General features: G+C 36.9%; 1 protein-coding gene across 1 annotated transcript in view; it reads right to left on the bottom strand.

Annotated features, from left to right (window-relative positions):
- The window catches only part of LOC142864096 (A disintegrin and metallopeptidase domain 3-like), a 119,042-nt gene that overhangs the window by 90,385 nt on the left and 7,351 nt on the right, over positions 1-21,306 (bottom strand). Inside the window, exon 4 of the mRNA XM_075997195.1 lies at positions 6,080-6,158. Coding sequence (XP_075853310.1) covers positions 6,080-6,158 — 79 coding nt within the window. The remainder of the gene's footprint in view (positions 1-6,079; positions 6,159-21,306) is intronic.

The following is a 21,306-nucleotide window of genomic DNA, read 5'->3' on the forward strand; positions in this document are numbered from 1 at the left end:
TTGAGGTATCTCCAAATTCTTTTCCACAATGGTTGCACTAATTTGCAGTCCCACCAGCAGTGTAAGAGTGTTCCTGTCTCTCCGCATCCTCGCCAGCATTTATTGCTTTGGGATTTCTTGATACGGGCCAATTTCACTGGGGTTAGATGATATCTCATTGTGGTTTTGATTTGCATTTCTCTAATGATTAGAGATGTTGAGCATTTTTTGGGTATGTTTTCTGGCCATTATTCTGTGTTCTTTGGAAAAGTTTCTGTTCATTTCTGTTGCCCATTTCTTGATGGCGTTGTTTGATTTTTTTCTTGTTAAATCCTTTGTGTTCTAGATAGATTCTTGTTATCAGGCCTTTATCAGAAGAGTAGAAAGAAAATATTTTCTTCCATTCTGTAGGTTGCCTATTCACTCTAATGATGGTTTCTTTGGTTGTGCAGAAGCTTTTCAATTTGATCAGATCCCATTTGTTTATTTTTGTCGCTCCAGTGATGGCTTTGGGAGTCTTCTTCAAAAATTCTTTGTCTAGACCAATGTCTGAGAGGGTTTCCTCAACATCTTCTTCTAGGATTCTTAGGGTTTCATGCCTTAGGTTTAAGTCTGTTATCCATTTTGAGTGAATTTTTGTGAGAGGTTAAAGGTAGGAATCCTGATTCATTCTTCTGCATGTAGATATCCAGTTTTCCCAGCACCTTTTATTGAAGATAGATTCTTTTCCCCAATGTATATTTTTGTTTGCTTTATCAAAGATTAAGTTACCATATGCAGATGGGTTCAAGTCTGGTATCTCAGGCCAATTCCAAACATCAATACTTCTGTTCTTATGCCAGGACTAGGCTGATTTAATTATTATTGCTTTATAGTACAGCTTGAAGTCAGGAAGATTGATGCCTCACAATTTGTTCTTTTTTCTTAAGATTGCTTTGGCTATACACGGTTTTTTCTGGTTCCATACAAAGCGAAGAATTATTTTTGATAGATCTGTTAAGAATGATGGTGGCATTTTGATGGGAATTGCATTAATCCTATAGATAACTTTAGGTAATACTGACATTTTAACGATATTGATTCTACCAATTGATTCTACCAATCCATGAATCCATGTTTTTTCTGTCTGTTTACATCTTCTACAATCTCTTTTTTTAGTGTTTCATAGTTCTCCTTGTATAAGCCTTTTGTATCTTTCATTAGATATATTCCTACAAAAACCAGGAAAGATGCAACAAAAAAGACAATTACAGACCAATATCCCTCATGAATATAGATGCAAAATCCACAACAAAATTCTAGCAAACATGATTCAGCAGCACATCAAAAAAAATAATTCACCAGGACCAGGTGGGCTTTATCCCAGGGATGCACGACTGGTTCAACATACACAAGTCTATAAATGCAATTCGCCTTATAAATAAAAACAAGAACAAAGACCATATGATTGTCTCAATAGATGAAGAGACAGCATTTGACAGAGTCCAACACAACTTTATGATAAAAACTCTGAACAAAATAGGCATAGGCAGTTCTTATATTTAAATTATCAAATCCATTTATGACAAACCCACAGCCAATATCATATTGAATGGGGAAAAAGTGAAACCATTCCCACTTCGAACCGGAACTAGACAAAGATGCCCACTATCTCCTCTTTTATTCAACATAGTACTCGAAGTTCTAGCTATAGCAGTCATGCAAGAGAGGGATATTAAGGGCATCCAAGTGGGTGCAGATGAGATCAAACTCTTGCTTTTCGCAGATGATATGATATTATACCTAGAAAAACCCCATGGAGTCCTCCAAGAGACTCCTAGATTTGATAAATGAATTCGGTAAAGTCTCAGGTTACAAAATCAACATACACAAATCAGAGGCATTTATATATGCCAAGAACCCTCAAGCCGAAGCTCACATCAAAAATGCAATTCCCTTTACTATAGCCCCAAACAAAATTAAATATCTAGGAATATATGTAGCAAAACCATTCTTTAAAAAATGTTGAAGTCTCTGGCTATTATGGTGTTTATCATTTTGTTTAGATCAAGTAGAATTTGCTGTATGAATCTGGGTGCACCTAAGTTGGGTGCATACATAAATGATAAAATACACTAGTATGTACATATGTTATATGCATTCATAACGTACCTAACTTTTTCTTAATTGTTTTGATATTTCCAGGCTATGAAGTTCACTTGCAAGTTTTTTCTCTAATTGTTACAAAGCTCAAAATGTTTAAAAAATATATCTACTGAAAAAAAATTCATGTATATGTAGACCTGCGCAATTCAAACTCATGTTGTTTAATGGTCAAATGTACAACATATTATTCTGGGATGCAAGCAAAACAGCGATGAGAGGAAAATTGTACTCCTAAAATGCTTAAAATAGAAAAGAGAAAATAGCACAAGTCAATAATATGACTTCTTCCTTGAACAAACTAGAAAAAGACCAAAATAAATCCAAACCAAGTATGAAGGGAAGAAGTAACAAACATGAGAGAAAAAATCAATGAAATTAAAAACAGAAAAAATAGAGAAAATTAAGGCAAAACCTATTTTGTTGATAAATTTAATAAAGCTGAAAACCTTCAGCAAGATGGCAAAGTTAAAAAGAGATAACACAGAAATCATCAATGTCAGGGATGAAACAGCAGCACAGCTTATGTTTTCATTAAAAGGAAAATATAGAGATACTATGAACAAATTTATATCCATAAATTAACCAACTGAGATGAAATTAGAAAAAATATCTTCAAAAATAACAAACCACCAAAGTAACACAAATGAAAAATAAACTGAATATTTGTATATCCATTAAATAAATGTAATAGGCAATTAAAAAGCTCCCTACCACACACACAATTCCCACAGGCCCAGGTGATTTTACTGAACAATTTTACAAAATAGGTTAAGAATTGACGCATATTTACACATCTTCCAGAAAACAGAAGAGGCAATAATCCCCAAAATATATATATATGTGTATGTGTGTGTGTATATATATATATATATGTATATATATATATGCTGATGTTTGTGCATACACACTAAAACTATTACCCATATGCATATATACACTAAAACTATTACACATTCAGTCAAAGAATGAACCTTGATGCAAACATCACATCTTATACAAAATTATCTGAAAATAGATACATAATTAAATGTAAGACATACAACTTTTAGAAAACAAACAGGAAATCTTCAGGAACTAGTGCTATGTAGAGTTCTTAGATTTGACACCAAAACTACCCTTCAAAAAAAAGAAAAATTGCTAGATTAGCCCTCATCAAAATAAAAAATTTCCGATCATTGAGAGACCGTACAAAAAGAATGAAAAGAAAAATCATAGACTGGGATAAAATATTTGCAAACCACATGTTTGTCAAAGGACAAGTTAAATATAGAAAACCCCAAAAACAATAGTAAAAACACAAACTCCAATTAGAAAAAGAGCAAAAGCCATTAAGAGACATGTCACCAAAGGTGACACATAAGCACATGAAAATATAATCTGCCCGTCTAGTGATTAGGAAAAAGACAATCAAAACCATATATACCGATAATTATATGTATACCATGGAGTACTACTCAGCTTTAAGAAACAATGGTGATATGGCACCTCTTGTATTTTCCTGGCTAGAGCTGGACACATTCTACTAAGTGAAGTATCTCAAGAAAGGAAAAACAAGCACCACATGTACTCACCAGAAAATTGGTATTAACGAGTCAACATCTAAGTGGACATATAGGAATAACATGTACCGGGTGTTGGGCAGCCGGGAGGGGGGAGGAGGGGATGGGTATATACAAACATAATGAGTGAGATGTGCAACGTTTGGGGGATGGTCACGCTTGAAGCTCTGACTCAAGGGGAGAGGGGGGCATGGGCAATATACGTAATCTTAACATTTGTACCCCCATAATATGCTGAAATTTAAAAAATCACATATACCATAATAATTTGAAATAAAAAAATAAAAAAAACCACTTTGCTAAATTGTTGAAAAAAAACCACATGAGATGTCACTACATAACTATAAGGATGGCTAGGATAATTGTTTTTATATAGTGATAACAACAAATGGTGGCAAGGATGCAGAAAATCTGTACCTCTCATATATTGCTGGTGAGAATACAAAGTGGTATAATACAAATGCTCTGAAAAATGACTTGGTATTTTTCTTTAAAAAGTAAATATAGATTTACTTATGACCTGCCAATCACATTCCTGGCATGTATTCCATGGAAGTAAAAGTTTATATTCACACTGTACATGAATGATCATAAAAAGATTATTTTTAATAGTCAAACACTGCAATAACCAAGACATCTCTTAACAGATGAGGTGCTCCTTTCATCCTAATATATTGAACCAGTTGGTGTGAGGATACCTAAACCTGGTGTTTCTTTGTGGTCAAGTGGTTGTTTAGGAATTCAATTTTTAAATAGATATCAAGTGATTGAAATTGTTTATTTGTTTCCTTCTCTCAATTTTGATAAATTGCCTTTCCAAATAATCCACTTAATCTAAATTAACAAATTCATTGGCATAAAGAGTTCATAATATTCTAAATTATCATTTTATTTTCTATGTGACTAATAACATTGCCTTTTATCCCTAATATTGACAGGATTTTCTGTTTTTGTTGTAGATAAGACTTACTGGGGGTTATGAATTTTATTAGTTCTTTTAAAGAACTAAATTTTGCTTTTTTTTGTCTCTTCTTTTACTTTTTAATATATCATTAATGTCTGTCCTTCTCTGAATTATTTTCTTCCTCTACTATTTTTTTCTTATATAGTATTGCATTCTGTAGTCCAAAGCTATCTCCTTGATCCTCTCAATGTTGGCGTTCAGGCAATGGAATAAAAGTGCAAAGTTCTAAGAGTAGCCCTTTCTCCAGACCTTGATCCTTTCTCCAAGGATTTGCCTTTGAGGTCTTCACTGAATGCCTTACCTGAATACCAAGGTCACTGGCCAATGCATTGGCTGAAAATCCAACATCTCTAAACAATGAAAGACCTTTAGTATCTCCTTTTTACTCAAAACCCTTCAGTAGAGTCCTGCCCAGCAAATGTGCAGCCTTATTTATAGTCAAGCAGAGAAGGAAAAACACAGAGAAAACAGATCTGAGAGTGAGAGCCCCCTTCATCTCTGGTACTATGTCATGGAAGTTACAAATGCTCCAGCAGTCCTAGACTCCAAACTCTTAGAGTTCTACTTGGATCTATCCCCCTAAGCTATGGTCCAGACATTATGCCCAATCTGAGAGCCCAAAGTTAATGGGAAACTCATTTTCTGTGCTTTCTTTCTCTCAGGGACAAAATTCTTTATCTGCCTATTGTCAGATGTCTCAGAACAGCTGCCTCACATGTTTTTCTGCTTTCTATTTGTAACATGGTAGGGAGGGCAAATCCTTTACTAATTACTATATTTTTAATTCTATTATTTCTCAATTTCAATATAGCGATAAAATCCGATCAATCATTGGCATTTGTCTCTTCTCAATCATGTGCTCTGCCAAAATATTTATTAGATATTAATAAATATATATTTATAAATATATTTAAATATATCAATATTTATTAATATCTTACAGGGTAAAATTAACTTTCCCACATAATTAAAAAAATTTCTTGACTCCTACCTGCCTTTTGAAGACAATTCCAAGTCTGATGTTTTGCACGTGACCCTATTCACATTCCATACACAATCTGCTTGTGCTAAATGATCTCACCAGTTCCCTAAGGTCTTTCTAGAAAGTAATTTCTTTACTGCTTAGGTCCTCTGATAATGTCAATTGAAACTTCTCAGCATGTCTTAGCTCCTTCACCCACTTTTTATCCCTCACATTTTTACTAATACATTAAAATAGTTTAGATGTCCTTTCTGGATACGTGATACCTGAGTTAAGACTTAAAAAGTAGTTGTTCCAGTCAATGTGCTTTCAATAGTGATTGCCACATTACATTTCGGTTTGTGATCTGTTTGCTCAATAATTCTGTGGACTATGAGACATTAATTTGCTCTCTAACGGTGGTACCTTAACCACATAAAAATGTAAAATTTGGCAGAAACTAAAACTTACTTTTGTAAATGAAGAATCTGGATACATTGCTCCCGATTTGTTGTATAAATACACGAGGAAACGTGGGTGTAAAAATGACCTAGTTCAATCAAAATAATGAAAGCTTATTGTAATTATATCATTAATAAAAATAACTTGGAACAATAAAATTTCACAAAATTTACTTTCATTTTTCAAGCAAAAATATCCAAAACCTAAATAGACTTACCTCTTCATTATTTGGCTGCATTCTGATAGCATATGTGCATATTTTAACATAAGAAAAATAATAACCTGTATAACCCAGAAACAGTATGGATGCTTTAATGAATTCAAAATGACCAACTGACAAACACAGAGTTATTTTTGGAATTAGCCAGGGCTTCCATATTTCAACCACAGTTTTCTTTTAAATTCAACTGTCAATAATTTCATGGCATAAACACCTTAGTTAATATTTGCTAACATATAGCAATAGATTGGTTGCATTAAGTAGTTTTCATGAAGTTATACTCTGGTACAAACAACTCCAAAACTGGCTTAAAACTTTACTGGCTTAAAACAACAGTGTGTCGTCCACGACTTTACTAATGATTTAGCTCTATGCTAACACATTAGGGTGATTACAGTTAACAATAATTTATTGTATATTTCAAAAAAACTAGAAGAGTAAATTTGGAATGTTCTCAACACAAAGAAGTGAAAACTATTATAGGTGATGAATATCCCAATTACCCAATTTGATCATTACACATTGTATGCCTATATCAAAATATCACCGGTACCTTATAAATATGTGCAACTATTCTAATATTATGCATCTATAAAAATAAAATAAAGAAGAAAAAAGAATGAATAAATAAAATGATAAAGGAAATAATCTCTTGAAAGAAATGAAGGACTAATGACATATCAGGGAGGATTAATGAAACACCCCTATGACACACACATACACACACACAAACATGCATAAATGCAAGAACAAAAAATCATGTACTATAAAAAGCATTTAAGATAAACTATATAGAACTTTAAAAGCATTAAAAAGGACTCACAAATTCTACACATCACTAAGATATTATTTAATTATGAGAACATAAGGGATATTTGAAAATAGGCACAGAGTGACAAAGCATGTAATCCATGTATTCTATCTGAAGGAATAATCTGAAAATTCTAAATAAGCAATATCTGGGACAGCATACAAATTTAGAATATAACAGACAATAAAATGAAGCAACTGTAAACAATAAAACTAGCACTGGAAAGACTTGTAAAATGCAACACAGTTGTTAAGTAAAGAAACTGAAAGCACTGAATTTGTATCTTAAGTGTAAAAACTATTTTTAAAAATTCTATCTATAGGATTCCTATGTTACAAATTCAAAATGTGAGAGACATAAAAGAGGAAAGCCAAATCCATAAAATTAAACACGAATATAATAACTTATATGAAAATTTAAGTTTTGTAGTAATAAGACAGTCAATAATCTGGGCAGCATATTTGTAACACAGAGAACAGATAACAGGTTAATAAAATGGTAAACAAAAATGCCCATGAGTTAATAATGGAAAGAATAAAGGAAAGAAAAACAAAGATGCATCATAGATTGAAAACAAAGAACTGAAAATAAATGAATAAAAGTAAATCCAAAGATAAAACAAAAGCTTAAGAAACGTAATTCAATTAGAATGGTTAGTAAACATTTGAAAAGATATTACCTTTTACTAATAACCGGAGAAATGCACATTAAAACAACTGTAAAATAACAGTTTTTCATCTATTAGTTCACAACAATGAGTGAAAATACTCATTTTGTCAAGAGAACAGAAACATTCTGAATTCTTGGTGACAGTAAAATTGGCATAAATTTTTTGAAGTAAATAATTTGCAGCATACAACAAACTTGAGTGTTTTCTTAGTTACAGTCTATCAATTTCACAGGCACTAAGAATTCACAGTCAAGGTTATCCAGAAAAGGCTTTTCTTGCTGTTGTTAGTAAATAAAATCAATGAAGTAAATGAAATATACATAGAAAACTATAAATAAGGGATAAATATAATTAATGAGGTTTAATTGTAAACTAATGAATTAAATTAATATGTAGCCATATGTAGTGAATTAATGATAGCTACAACTACACATAAATAAATGAACTCATTTTGTGCATATCAGTAAAAATGAATCTCAACAATATTATGCAAAATACTGCATAAAAACCAACCACAAAACCATAACAATATAAAATAAAAGTATTTATTGCTCACAACTTCTAGGTCATGTGAGGGTGGGCTGCTCAGTAGTTCTGCTAATAATGGCCAGGCTTGCCTAATCATCTGGAAGTCAGCTGGATGCTGGCTGATCAAGGATGGTATGAATAGGGAACCCTGGCTGTGCTCCATGTGTGTCTATCTTACAGCCAGCTAGCTCAAGTATATTTTTGTGGGGATGGCAGACAAAACAAGATGGCCATCAGAAAAGCACAAGAGTTTCTTCAAGCCTCTATTTAAGCCAGCTAACATCTCTTTGCTTAGATATCAATGTAAATTACAAAGCACAGGATAGACTACATAATTTGTGGGGCCCAAGGTAAAGTAAAAATGCAGGACTCTTTATTAAAAATTGTTAATAATCTCAAGGCAGTAAGAATAGAAAGTAAACTAGGAGTAGGGTCATGCTAACCATGGTATCCTCTAGGACAGTACACACATAAACTGGCCTTGCACAGATAAATTCAAATCCAAGGGCTAGGGTTGAGGAGCTTGGGGGAAGACGTGTTAGGTCATTAAATACGGGATGAAGAGTCAGGTATGTTATTATCAACGTGCTGGGACTGAGAGTGTTGGAGCTGCCATTAGCAATCCCATAGTCATGGCTGATGTGTCAAGTTGTCTGATCCTGATGACAACTATTTGACATGTGAGTGGCTGCTGGAAAGCATTTACAACTCTTGAGAAAATATGATGCAACAGAGAGTTAAATGCTATGACTACAAGAAAAATAATGGCCACAAATTGAAAATTTTTCCAGAGCAAAAATTCCCAGGAGCCAACATTTAACCAATTGGATAAATCACAGCAGGAAGTAGTCCCTATCTAAGGAAAGATTCCATGTGTTCTCTAAGATCCTTAAATTTTGGCAACAATTCCTGATTTGTTAATACAGAAAAAACACTTGTCATCTATTTGGGCACAAGATCCTCACTGTTGAGCAGTTAAAGTATCAAGAACTCTTTTATACTTCGGACTAATACTGAGGCCACAATATTTAATTCTGACTGTACTGGTTGAAGAGAATGTAAAGTGTCATTAAGACTTTTTTCAAGAGTTGCTGAAAGATTAACAGGTGATTTTTATAATTTACAGACTCTGAAAAAGGTCTCTTACAAAAGAAAACAACCCAGAGTTCTTCGTATGATTGAGTTTAGAAGACAAGGAGAGGTTCATTTGTAATTACTGTTATATGAATAACATATGAATGAAGATATCTTTTTGATATAATGGTTTATTTTCCTTAGGGTAGATATGCAGTAGTAAGATTCTTAGGTAAAATTGTAATTTTATTTTTAGTTCTTTGAGAAATCTCCATAGCATTTTCTATAGAAGTTGTACTAATTTACATTCCAACTAACAATGTAGAAGAATTCCCTTTTCTTTACATCCTTGCTAAATTGTTTTTTTCTTTTTATTTATTTATTTATTTACTTTTTTATAGTTTTTTACTTTTTTACTTTTAAATAACCATTCTTACTGATATAAGATGATATCTAATTGGGGTTTGAATCTGTAGTTTTCTGATGATTTAGTGATGTGGAGCATTTTTCAGCTGTTTGTTGGCCATTTGTGTGTCTCCTTTAGAAAACTGTCAATTTATGTCCTTTGTCCACTGATTTTTAATTTCAACATATTATGGGGGTACAAATGTTTAGGTTATATAGATTACCTTTGCCCCCCCTCCCCGAGTCAGAGCTTCAAGCATGCCCATCCCCTAGACGGTGCACATCACACTCATTATGTACATATATACCCATCTCTTCCTCCCCTCTCCCAACTGCCCAACGCCCAATGAATGTCATCCCTATATGTGCACTTAGGTGTTGAACAGTTAAAACCAATTGGATAGTGAGTACATGTGGTGCTTATTTTTTCATTCTTGGGATACTTCACTTAGTAGAATGGGTTCCAGCTCTATTACCGTTGATACTTGGTTCTTTTTGTTGAGTTGTTTGAGTTCCTTGTAAATTATGGATATCAATTATTCCCCTGTGACATTCATAGCATGTAAATATTTTCTCCCATTCTGCTGTCTGTTCACTGTTTTTCTTTCTTTTGCTGTACAGAAACTCTTTAGTTTAAGTTTCATTTGCCTATTTTCATTGTTGTTGCTTGTGCTAGTATAAAAATAGACACATAGATCAAGGGACCAGAACAGAGAACCTAGAAGTAAACCATATGTCTACAGCCAACTGGTATTTCACAAAGTCAACAAAAACATACACAGGGGAAAGGACATCCTTTCCAATAAATGGTGCTGGGAAAATATGGATTGCCATATGCAGAAGAACAAAACTGGACCTCTATCTTTCATTATATTCAAAAAGCAGTTTAGGAAGAATTAGAGACTTAAGTGTAAGACCTGAAACTATAAAAATATTAGAAGAAAACCAAGTGAAAACTTCTGGACATTAGTCCTGGCAAAGAATTCACGACTATAACCTCAAAATTACATGTATTCTTTTAGATACCAATTATTTTTGTTCCAATTCAGGTATGTAACATTGTTAGTTCAATAAGTTTTCATAAATAATTTATAGAGATCATTCAAATTCTCATAAGTAATTTTATATATTTCATTCAAATTGTGCATTTTAATAATTTCAGTGATAGCTGACTTGGCACAGAAGTCTGCTAATACACTCCATTGGTATTCAGGTTCAATTCTAAGAGAATGAGCTTCAATTTTAATAATAACACACTGTGCAGATAGCAGAATAGCATCAAGAAGTTCACCATTTGGGATCCATTTTTATTGGGGGTCCAACTAGATACGAGAACCCCTAATCATTTTCATACCATGTCAAGATCATGGAATACTCCAAGAGCATATCTACTGTCTGTATAATTAACTGATTTGTCTTTAGCTATATTACAGGCTCTAATGAGAGTTTATAACTCTGCAGTTTGTACTGATAGAAATTTGGAAGAATTCCCTTTTTTTATTAATTCACACTGAATAATTAATGCATCCTGCTTGGTATTTCCTTCTGTATTTTTGGCATAAGACCCATTTAAAAAAGTATCAATTTGGGATTCTCTAAAGCAGTTTCCTGTAAGTAAATGTGAGGCATCAGCAGTTGTGATACCACATTCTTTGCCATCCTCAGGCAGAGGCAGTAAAATGGCAAATTTAAGCAGATTACAGCCATTGAGATGGAGAATAGAAGGTGACAGGAGATCAATTTTGTCACATGTCATTATTCTGCTTGCTGAAAAATGTTGGGTCTAATAAGAATTTATTAATTTTTTGATAGCATGTGGAACTTGAAATTAAAGTCCATTTGTTAATACTAGTTGAGATAAAGTTTCTACCAATTTAGCTGTTGCTGACACTGTTTTTAAACAATTTGGATATGTTTTGGCCCCTGGATCCGATTGAAAGTTATGATAAGCAATGATGCTATGTCTTCCTTCATGTTTTTGAGTAAGGATTCCCAAAGCCTGATTATCACATTGGCGAAAAAGTACAACAAAAGACTTTTGTAAGCCCTAAAGCTGGAAGGTTGTTGTGACGTCAGGGTTTTGTTTTGTTGTTGTTGTCGTCGTTGTTTTTGATTGAACAGTTGTTCATGACTATCTTCCCATAACACAGGCCCTGGGACAGAGTTTTTTGTAAATTCACATAAGTGAGATGCCAGCAAATAAAAAGTCGGGACCCAAGACCTACAGTCTCTGACAAGTCCCAGGAAACCTCTAAATTGTCTCTTAGGTGTGGGTATAGGGAAACCTTGGAATTTCTTTTCTATTTCAGGTGAGAGCAAGGTTTCTTTGCAGTAAGATTATGTTTTAATTTATAGAATTTTTCTCTAGAAAACAGAAGTTTTTTCACAGAGGCCTGTGGTCCTTGTAAGCCAGCTGCTATAAAAGATCAATTGGATCTATTTCAAAGTCTTCTTCAGTAGGAGAACATAACATCAAATCATTGACATATTGAATAAAAGTGGAATTTCTAGGAGATTGTAAAGTTGACAGGTCTTGATGTAATGCTTGAGAGAAATAAAATGGGGCTTCAGTGAAACCCTCTGGCATCACAGCCCAGGTGTATTGTTGATTTTTCCAAGTAGAAGCAGACAAGTATTATCTCTTCTTGTTAACTGGCATACCAAAGACATCAGAGTAGAGATCCACAACTGTGAACAATTTAGATTCTGTAGGCACATTCAAAACAAAGTGCTAACATTTGGAAACACAGGGAGTCTTGGTATTACAATTTTATTTATTGCATAAAAGTCTTAACTCTTCAACATCATCTATTTGGTTATTCCACAGGGAGGATTGGAGTGTTACAGTTACTAGTGCAAGGAATTATAAGTCTTTGTTTTATTGTTGTGTTTAATTGGTGAAGATCCTTGAATTGCCTCACATTTTTTGAGGTATTTAGACCATGGTTTAGGATAGTGTATTTGGAATTTTACCAGTTCAACATTTTCAATTTTCCCTATGTGAGCTGAGGAAGAAGCATAAACAAATTTGGGTACTTCAGAAAGTTCAGGGGTTGTATATGTTTCAATATTATGAATTTCTGCTTAAAGGTAACAGAGCAGTTCAGATGTAGGAGAGTCAGGAAATTCTAAGATTATTTCTCCCTTTGAAGAGAACGCTGTATGTTTTCTAAATTTAGAAACCAATTCTCATCCCAGTAAATTTACTAAGTGGTTCAGAGTAGAAAGGAATGCTTTTCTCAGAATAGTCCAAGCACTATTTCAACTGGCTCAGACATGGGGAGCCTTTGAACTTGACTTGAAACTTTCAAAAATATTTTCTTTACTCCACAGGACATTTTGGTTTATTAGGGTGGGGTTTACAGTGAATAAAGTGACCCTGGTGCCACCACACTGTACAGCACTCCACATTAATTTTGATCTTTGTTTCCTCATTTTTGTTTACAAGTATTATGGGAAGTAACTTATAGAGAATCCCTCAGAACCTCGTTAGTGTTGATTGTTGTATCAAGAGTCAAGCCCTTGAGGATTCTGTCTAATGGGAAAATAGTCTGGGCCTAAAGGGGTAAGTTCATTAGGGGTCTGAGTTAAATGACTGGTGCAAGAGAGAACAATTTTATTCTGATCGCCTGACTTTTTACAATGATGGCAGACAACTAGTGGCACAGGGTTTCCATGTTTAGGATATCTTGATTTTAAGTTATACTATGACTCAGGAAGTCTTCATGTTCTTTGACCCTAAGGCTATAGTAGCTACAAACACATGAATATATTAGCCTTTTTTTTTTTATTTCAGCATATTATGGGGGTACAGATTTTAAGGTTTCAATAAATGCCCTTTCCCCTCTCCCCTCACAAGTCTGAGTTTCCAGCATGACCATCCCTCAGATGGTGCACATGTCACTCATTATGTATGTATACACCCGCCCCCCTCTCCCCTCCCCCCGCCCCAATACCCTATTACTGTAGTACCTATGTGTCCCCTTAGGTGCTACTCAGTTAATACCAGTTTGCTGGTGAGTATATGTGGTTCTTGTTTTTCCATTCTTGGGATACTTCACTTAGTAGTATGGGTTCCAGCTCTAACCAGGAAAATATTAAGATGTGCTATATCACCATTGTTTCTTAGAGCTGAATAGTACTCCATGGTATACATATACCACATTTTATTAATCCATTCTTGGATTGATGGGCACTTGGGCTGTTTCCACAGCCTAGCAATTATGAATTGTGCTGCTATAAACATTCGAGTGCAGGTGTCTTTTTTGTAGAGGGTCATTGGATCTTTTGGGTAGATGCCCAGCAATGGGATTGCTGGATCAAATGGTAGATTCACTTGTATCACTTTAAGGTAAATCCATATTGCTTTCCACAGAGGTTGAACTAGTTTGCAGTCCCACCAGCAGTGTAGGAGTGCTCCTCTCTCTCCACATCCACGCCAGCATTTGTTATCTGGAGACTTTTTGATAAAGGCCATTCTCACTGGAGTTAAGTGATATCTCATTGTGGTTTTGATTTGCATTTCCCTGATGATTAGAGATGATGAGTATTTTTTCATATGTTTGTTGGCCATTCTTCTGTCTGCTTTAGAAAAGTTTCTGTTCAAGTCCTTTGCCCACTTTTTAATAGGGTTATTTGATTTTTTCTTACTGATTATCGTAAGTTCTACATATATTCTAATTATTAGCCCTTTATCGAATACGTAGGACGCAAAAATTTTCTCCCATTCTGTAGGTTGTCTGTTTACTTTCATGACTGATTCTTTCGCTGTGCAGAAGCTTTCTAGTTTTATCATGTCCCATTTATTTATTTTTATTGCTGCTTTGATTGCCTTTGGGGACTTCTTCAGACACTCTTTGCCCAGGCCGATTTCTAGGAGAGTGTTTCCAACATTTTCCTCTAGAATTCTAATAGTTTTATACCTTAGGTTTAATCTGTTATCCAGCGTGAGTTGATTTTTGTGAGAGGTGAAAGGTGTGAGTCCTGCTTTATCCTTTTACAAGTGGCTATCCAGTTTTCCCAGCACCATGTATTGAAAAGGGATTCTTTTCCCCTGCGTATGTTTTTGTCTGCTTTGTCAAAGATTAGATAGCTATATGAGGATGGTTTTATATCAGGATTCTCACATCTGTTCCACTGGTCAATAATCCTATTTTTGTTCCAATACCAGATTGTTTTAATTACTACAGCTTTGTAGTATAGTTTGATATCTGGCATATTAATACCTCCCATTTTGTTTTTGTTGCCTAGAATTGCTCTTGATATTCGGGGTCTTTTTTGGTTCCATACAAAGCGTAAAATTATTTTCTCTATATCTGTGAAGAATGCTGATGGGACTTTAATAGATATTACGTTAAATATGTAGATCAGTTTGGGTAGTATAGTCATTTTAATGATGTTGAGTCTGCCGATCCATGAGCATGGAATGGATTTCCATCTGTTTACATCCTCTGCTATTTCCTTCCTCAGTGTTTCATAGTTCTCCCTGTAGAGGTCTTTTACCTCCTTGGTTAAGTATATTCCTAGTTACTTTAATTTCTTTGTTACTATTGTGAAGGGTATTGAGTCTTTAATTTGGTTCTCAATTTGATTGTTGTTGGTGTATATGAATGCCTCAAATTTCTGTGTATTGATTTTGTATCCTGAGACTTTACTAAATTCATTTATCATTTCCAAAAGTTTCTTGGTTGATTCTTTGGGGTTTTCTAAATATAATATCATATCATCAGCAAAGAGTGAACATTTGATCACTTCTGCCCCTATTTAGATACCTTTAATTCCACTTTCCTGTCTGATTGCTGTAGCCAGGACTTCAAACACTATGTTGAATAGAAGTGGATATAGTGGGCAGCCTTGTCTGGTTCCAGTTCTAAGTGAGAATGCTTTCAGTTTTTCCTGACTATCATGTTGACTATGGGTCTGTCATATATGGCTTGTATCATTTTTAGGTATGTCCCTTCTATGCCGATTTTCTTAAGTGTTCTTATCATGAAAGGGTGTTGAATTTTGTCAAAAGCTTTTTGTGCATCTATTGAGAGAATCATGTGGTCTTTGTTTTTGCTTCTGTTTATGTGGTGAATTGCATTTATAGATTTACGTATGCTGAACCATCCTGCATCCCTGGGATGAAGCCCACTTGGTCATGATGGATTATTTTTTTGATGAGCGTCTGGATTCGGTTAGCTAAGATTTTGTTGAAAATTTTTGCATCTATATTCATTAGGGATATTGGTCTGTAGTTTTCTTTTTTTGTTGCATCCTTTCCTGGTTTTGGTATCAGAGTAATATTCGCTTCATAAAAGGTGTCAGGGAGGTTTCCATTCTTCTCGATGTTGTTAAATAGTTTCTGTAAGATAGGTAGTAGTTCTTCTTTGTAAGTGTGGTAAAATTTGGGTGTGAAGCCACCTGGACCAGGACTTTTCTTTTTAGGGAGATTTTTAACTGCTGTTTCTATTTCAGCTGTCGAGATTGGTCTGTTCAGGGAATCTATTTCTTCCTGATTGAGCCTAGGGAGGCTGTGTGTTTCTAGAAATTTGTCCATTTCCTCCACATTTTCCAGTTTGTGTGAATAAATATTTTTGTAGTACTCATAAATTATATCTTGTCTCTTCGGGATCAGTTGTGATATCTAGTTTTTTGTTCTTGATGGAGTTTATTAGAGATTTCTGTTTTCTGCTTTTCGTTAGCTTAGCCAGTGGCGTGTCAATTTTGTTTATTTTTTCAAAGAACCACCTTTTTGTTTTGTTGATCTCCTGAATAGCTTCCCTGTTTTCAATTTCATTTAGTTCTGATTTGATCTTGTTGATTTCACTCCTTCTACTGGGTTTGGGGCTGGTCTGTTCTTCTTTTTCCAGCTCTTTGAGTCATTTCATTAGATTGTCTGTTTGTGATCTTTTTGACTTTTGGTTATAGGCATTTATAGAGATAAACTTTCCTCTCAGAACTGCTTTAGCTGTGTCCCAGAGGACTTGATAACTTGTCTCTCCATTGTTATTTTCTTCATAGAATTTTTTTATTTCCGTCTTGATTTCTTCATTTATGAAGTAATCATTTAGTAGGATGTTGTTTAGTTTCCACGTTTTTGTGTAGAAATGTGAGTTTCTGTTAGGGTTGATTTCTACCTTTATTCCACTGTGATCTGAGGAGATACATTCTATGATTTCTATTTTTTTAAATTTCTTGAGGTTTACTTTGTGTCCTAGGATATGGTCAATCTTAGAGTATGTCCCGTGAGCTGATGAGAAGAACGTATATTCACTGGATTTGGGGTAGAATGTTCTGTAAATGTCAGTCAGTCCCAATTGTTCTATAATTTTATTTAAGTCCATTATTTTTTGTTAATGTTCTGATTGGAGGACCTGTCTTGTGCCGTAAGTGGGGTGTTGAAATCTCCGGTGATTATGGTATTGCTATTAATCAATTTGTTTAGACCCAGTAAGGTTTCCTTTATGAAACTGGGTGCACCTAACTTGGGTGCACCTAACTTGGGTGTATATATATTTAAAATTGTTATCTCTTCTTGTTGAACTGCGCCCTTCACCATCATATAATGACACTCTTTGTCTTTCACTACTTTAGTTGGTTTAAAAACTAAATCGTCTGAAATTAGAACTGCCACACCAGCCTTCTTTTGGCTTCCACTTGCCTGGAATACTGATCTCCACCCTTTTACTTTTAGTCTATATGCATCCTTGCAGGTTAGATGTGTTTCCTGAACACAGCATATACTTGGCCTGTATTTTCTTATCCATTCAGCCAGCCTATGTCTCTTGAGTGGAGAGTTTAAGCCATTCACATTTATTGAGAGAACTGATAGGTAAGCTAGATTACTGTTCATTCTGTTGGGTTGGATGTTGTTGCTTTGATTTCTCTTTTGATCCATAGAGATATCTGGCCTTTAATCTTTGGGTTTTGTTTTTTTTTATATTCGTGAGTTTCTATTATGGTGTTCCGTGTGTAACAATGTTTTGAGTACTTCTTGTAGGGCTGGTCTTGTCTTGGTGAATTCTGTGGGGATTTGCTTGTCTGAGAATGTCTTAATTTCTCCCTCATATACGAAGCTTAGTTTTGCAGGGAATAAGATTCTAGGCTGGGCATTGTTTTGTTTCAGAAGAGTGAGAATGGGGCCCCAGTCTCTCCTTGCTTTTAAAGTCTCATTAGAGAAGTCTGGTGTCATTCGAATTGGCTTTCCCTTATAAGTTACTTGCTTCTTTCTTTTTACAGCTCTTAGAAGGGCCTCTTTAGTTGATATCTTGGTCAGTCTGATGACTGCATGACGTGACGTCTTCCTGTTTGCATTGAATCTCCCAGAGGCCCTCTGGGCTTCTTGAACTTGTATATCGAGATTTTGAGCAAGGTCTGGGAAATTTTCCTCTATTATATCTTCAAAAAGCTTGTCCAGCCCTTGACTGTTGTCTTCCTCCCCTTCTGCTAACCCTATGACCCTCACGTTAGGTATTTTCACATAATCCCACAGCTCTTGTAGGCTTTGCTCTTTTCTCTTGTTTCTCTGCTCTATCTCTGTGACTGATTTATTTAATTGGAAGGTGTTATCTTCAATCTCTGAGACTCTTTCTTCTGTTTGATCTACCCTGTTCTTGAGACTTTCCACAGTATTTTGTAATTCCCTGAGTTGATTCTTCATCTCCAGGATTTCGGTTAATGTTTTCTTCACTGTGTCGATCTCCTTAGTGAACCTTTGTTCCATATCCTGGAGGCTTTTTGTAGTTTCTTTGTGTTGATTATTGAGTTGTTGTTGCATGTTGGTGAGTGTTCTTATGATCCACATTCGAAATTCCTCTTCTGTCATTTTGGTTGCCAGGTTTTGGTTGTTGTCTGTTTCTAAGGGGCTGGTGCTCCTCTTTGGGCGTGTGTTTTCCATTTGTTTCTTCATATTTCTGGAGTTCCTTTGCTGATTTCTTCCCATTTTGCTCAGTTGTTGTTTCTTTCCTTTAGGTTTTCGTTTCGGTATTCATACGTCTTGTTTAGTTTCTGACCCAGTAGGTGGTGTTGCTCACTGGCGGCAGCGTCGCTGGGCTGGTGTCTGCAGGTCTCTCTACCTGCTGGGGAGCCAGCAGTCCAAGATGTAGTGGAGGGGAAACAGCCAATTACCATACCCTTCCCGCTGGTCTCCGGGCTGCTCCAGCGTCCTCCCGTCTTCTGCCCCCTTAATTACACAGGTGGAGATAGATGGCAGGAACTGGAGCAGTTCCTATCTCAGCTCCACCCCCAAGGCGGGGCTAGAAACTTTGGAACCGAAGGCCCAGCTCCAAGTCACCAGAGTGTGTGGGTTGTAAGGTCTCTCTGTCTTGTATTCACCAAAGGCAGCCACCTACTAGGCTTGTTCCTGCACAGGCAAACTCCAGGGCCTGGACACAGAGCGCAGGAGACCTGTGCAGGGAGAGACTGACCAGAAGCAGGCAGGCAGTCAATGGGACCCACCTATCCCTGTCTTTTGTCTCTTTAATTCCACAGGTGGAGATAAGCGGCAGGAATGAGAACAGTTCCTATCTCAGCTCTGCCCCCAAGGCGGGGACAGAGACTTTGGAGCCAAGGCTCAGTCACAAGACACGGACGGTGATAGACATGAGGTCTCTCTGCCTTATAGCCGCTAAGGGCAGCCTCCTTCGAGAATAGGCCTGCCCAGGTGGGTTCCGCACTTTGGACACAGAGCGCGGGAGACCTGTGCAGTGATATTGTCCTGCAGCCAGACCCACCAGGCCCCGTGTTCTATCTCTTTAATTCCACAGGTGGCGATAAGCGGCAGGAACGGGAGCACTTTCTATCTCAGCCCCGCCCCCAAGGTGGGGATACAAACTTTGGAGCCAAAGGCCTAGCCTCAAATCCTCGGATGTGGGGGTCGTAAAATATCTCTGCCTTATAACCACTAACAGCTGCCTCCTGCAAGGCCCAGCTCTGCCCAGGCGGGCTCCACACTCTGGGCACAGTGCAGGAGACCTGTGCAGGGTGAGACTGACTAGAAGGGGCAGGCAGGCAGTCAATGGCACCCACATATCCCTGACTTCTGCCTTTGTAATTACCCAGGTGGAGATCAGCTGCAGGAATGAGAATAGTTTCTATCTCAGCTCTGCCCTCAAGGCTGGGACAGAGACTTTGGAGCCCAGGGCGGGGCTCCGGGTTGCAGGAGAGTGTGGAAGGCAATGTTTCTCTCCCTTAAATCCGCCAAGGGCAATCTCCCCTGTAGCACTGCCCCGTCCAGGCAGGGTCCACTCTCTGAGCACAGAGTCAGTGCCGCTTGTGCAGCAAATGACGGTCCAATATCAAATTGGTGGAGTAGTGGCACGTACCGGCGCTCTCTCTGCGCCTCCTCTCCAAACCCCCAGCCCAAGTCAGCGCTGGAATGCCCAGTCAGCACTGGAATGCAGGGGCGGAGCGGTGCCGTAGGGGCAGAGGGAGGGCGTCCTAATGGATCAAGGAGTCTAACTTTGCGCACTCTGACCTCTCAGTGCTATCCCAAACCTCCTCTATATCCAAAGTCAAAGCCTCCTTCTGTGTAAACTCCCCTTGACCTTGATCTGGGAGTGTTCTGCAGGGAGATGCCCGAGCGCGCTCTGGTTCCTGCTGCGCGGACAGCGGTTGCTGTGCGAGGACCCTCCCCCACCTTAAACTGCGGCTGCTGTGCGCTCTGGCGACTCAGCGCGTTCCCTGCTCTAGTCTCCTCTCCACACGGTTTAGTCCCGCGCTGCCACTTCTCACCAACTTCAGGCACCTCCTGGCCTACGTGGAAGTGGAGTTCGGTGTGGGAGGGGGTGTTTCTCAGCACAGGGTAGGGCTGGCGCCACTGCCAGCTGGCAGCAGCTTAAGCTGCGCCTCGCTCCCTCCCTGATGTGTGCCTCCGAATCCCCCAGTTTTGCGGAAGAATGATCGGTTCACCTTTGCTTTAGGCTGCAAATGGTCATATCCCTCCGTTTCCTCTTGAATGTCTGCAGGCTTGGGAAGCTGGTCTCGTGGAAGTACAGATCACTCGAGTGTGGCTATCCGCTTTCTTCACTTTTCACTCTGGGAGCAGAGAGCCAGGAGGGCACCCCTACTCCGCCATTTTTTTCTCCTAGCCTTTTGATTACTTTCTTTCAGACCCTCATATTTTTTCTTTTCTAAAGTTCTCTCAAAGTATCCATCCATGATCACCAATTCAGCCATATCAGCGACTTCCCATCCAGTTGTATACTTTTATTTAATTAGGTCAACAAGCTCTGGCTGAAGCCCATGAATGAATAAGGCTAAAAGGCCTATTTCCATTTCTGGCAGAAAATATTCCATGGTATATTTTCAGTATGAAGTGCTTTAACAAATGAAATTTCCAATCTAGACCTATAGTCAAAAACTAATTTATCTTTTTTTCTGTTTGCATAATTGAATAAACGACCAATCAGTTTTCTTGTAGAAAGAAAATAGGAATAGCTTCTAAAAGTTCTTTAGTTGTTTTTCTGGCATCTTTTGGGCCATCCCAAAAGATACAGCTTTTGAAGGGTCAGCAATACTTTCTGTAGACGTATCCCCCTGCAGTG

This window comes from Microcebus murinus, chromosome 24 (assembly GCF_040939455.1).
Source record: "Microcebus murinus isolate Inina chromosome 24, M.murinus_Inina_mat1.0, whole genome shotgun sequence".
Lineage (NCBI taxonomy): Eukaryota > Metazoa > Chordata > Mammalia > Primates > Cheirogaleidae > Microcebus > Microcebus murinus.